The sequence below is a fragment of the Penaeus monodon genome, chromosome 23, assembly GCF_015228065.2.
Source record: "Penaeus monodon isolate SGIC_2016 chromosome 23, NSTDA_Pmon_1, whole genome shotgun sequence".
Taxonomy (NCBI): domain Eukaryota; kingdom Metazoa; phylum Arthropoda; class Malacostraca; order Decapoda; family Penaeidae; genus Penaeus; species Penaeus monodon.
In genome coordinates this window covers 19,055,620-19,055,859 of record NC_051408.1, presented here as the reverse complement: position 1 = coordinate 19,055,859, position 240 = coordinate 19,055,620, and the positions used below count along the sequence as shown (strand labels likewise).

At 53.8% G+C, this 240-nt stretch overlaps 1 protein-coding gene across 1 annotated transcript in view; it reads right to left on the bottom strand.

Moving 5' to 3' along the window:
* LOC119587864 overlaps nt 1–240 on the bottom strand; it is a gene marked incomplete at its 5' end in the record, with an annotated part of 67,927 nt that overhangs the window by 1,682 nt on the left and 66,005 nt on the right. Inside the window, 1 exon segment of the mRNA XM_037936567.1 lies at nt 38–175. Coding sequence (XP_037792495.1) covers nt 38–175 — 138 coding nt within the window.

The window sequence follows — 240 nt, the reverse complement described above, 5'->3', positions numbered from 1 at the left end:
ATCTCTTACACCGTGAACGGCCCCCAGTCCGACGCACCTTGAGTTCGTCGTGCAGCTGAGCGCCCCACGACTTCTGCACGCAGTGTCTCGGCCACAGCCTCTGCACCATCGGGACCCCGTCGTTATTCACGTCGAAGATTACAGTGTCATTCACCTGCGCCTCTTCGCTCGATATCTGAAGTTGCAATCGGGTGGGTGTAACTAAGGATTCTGGTTAATTATGAATTTGGTGAACTGTGA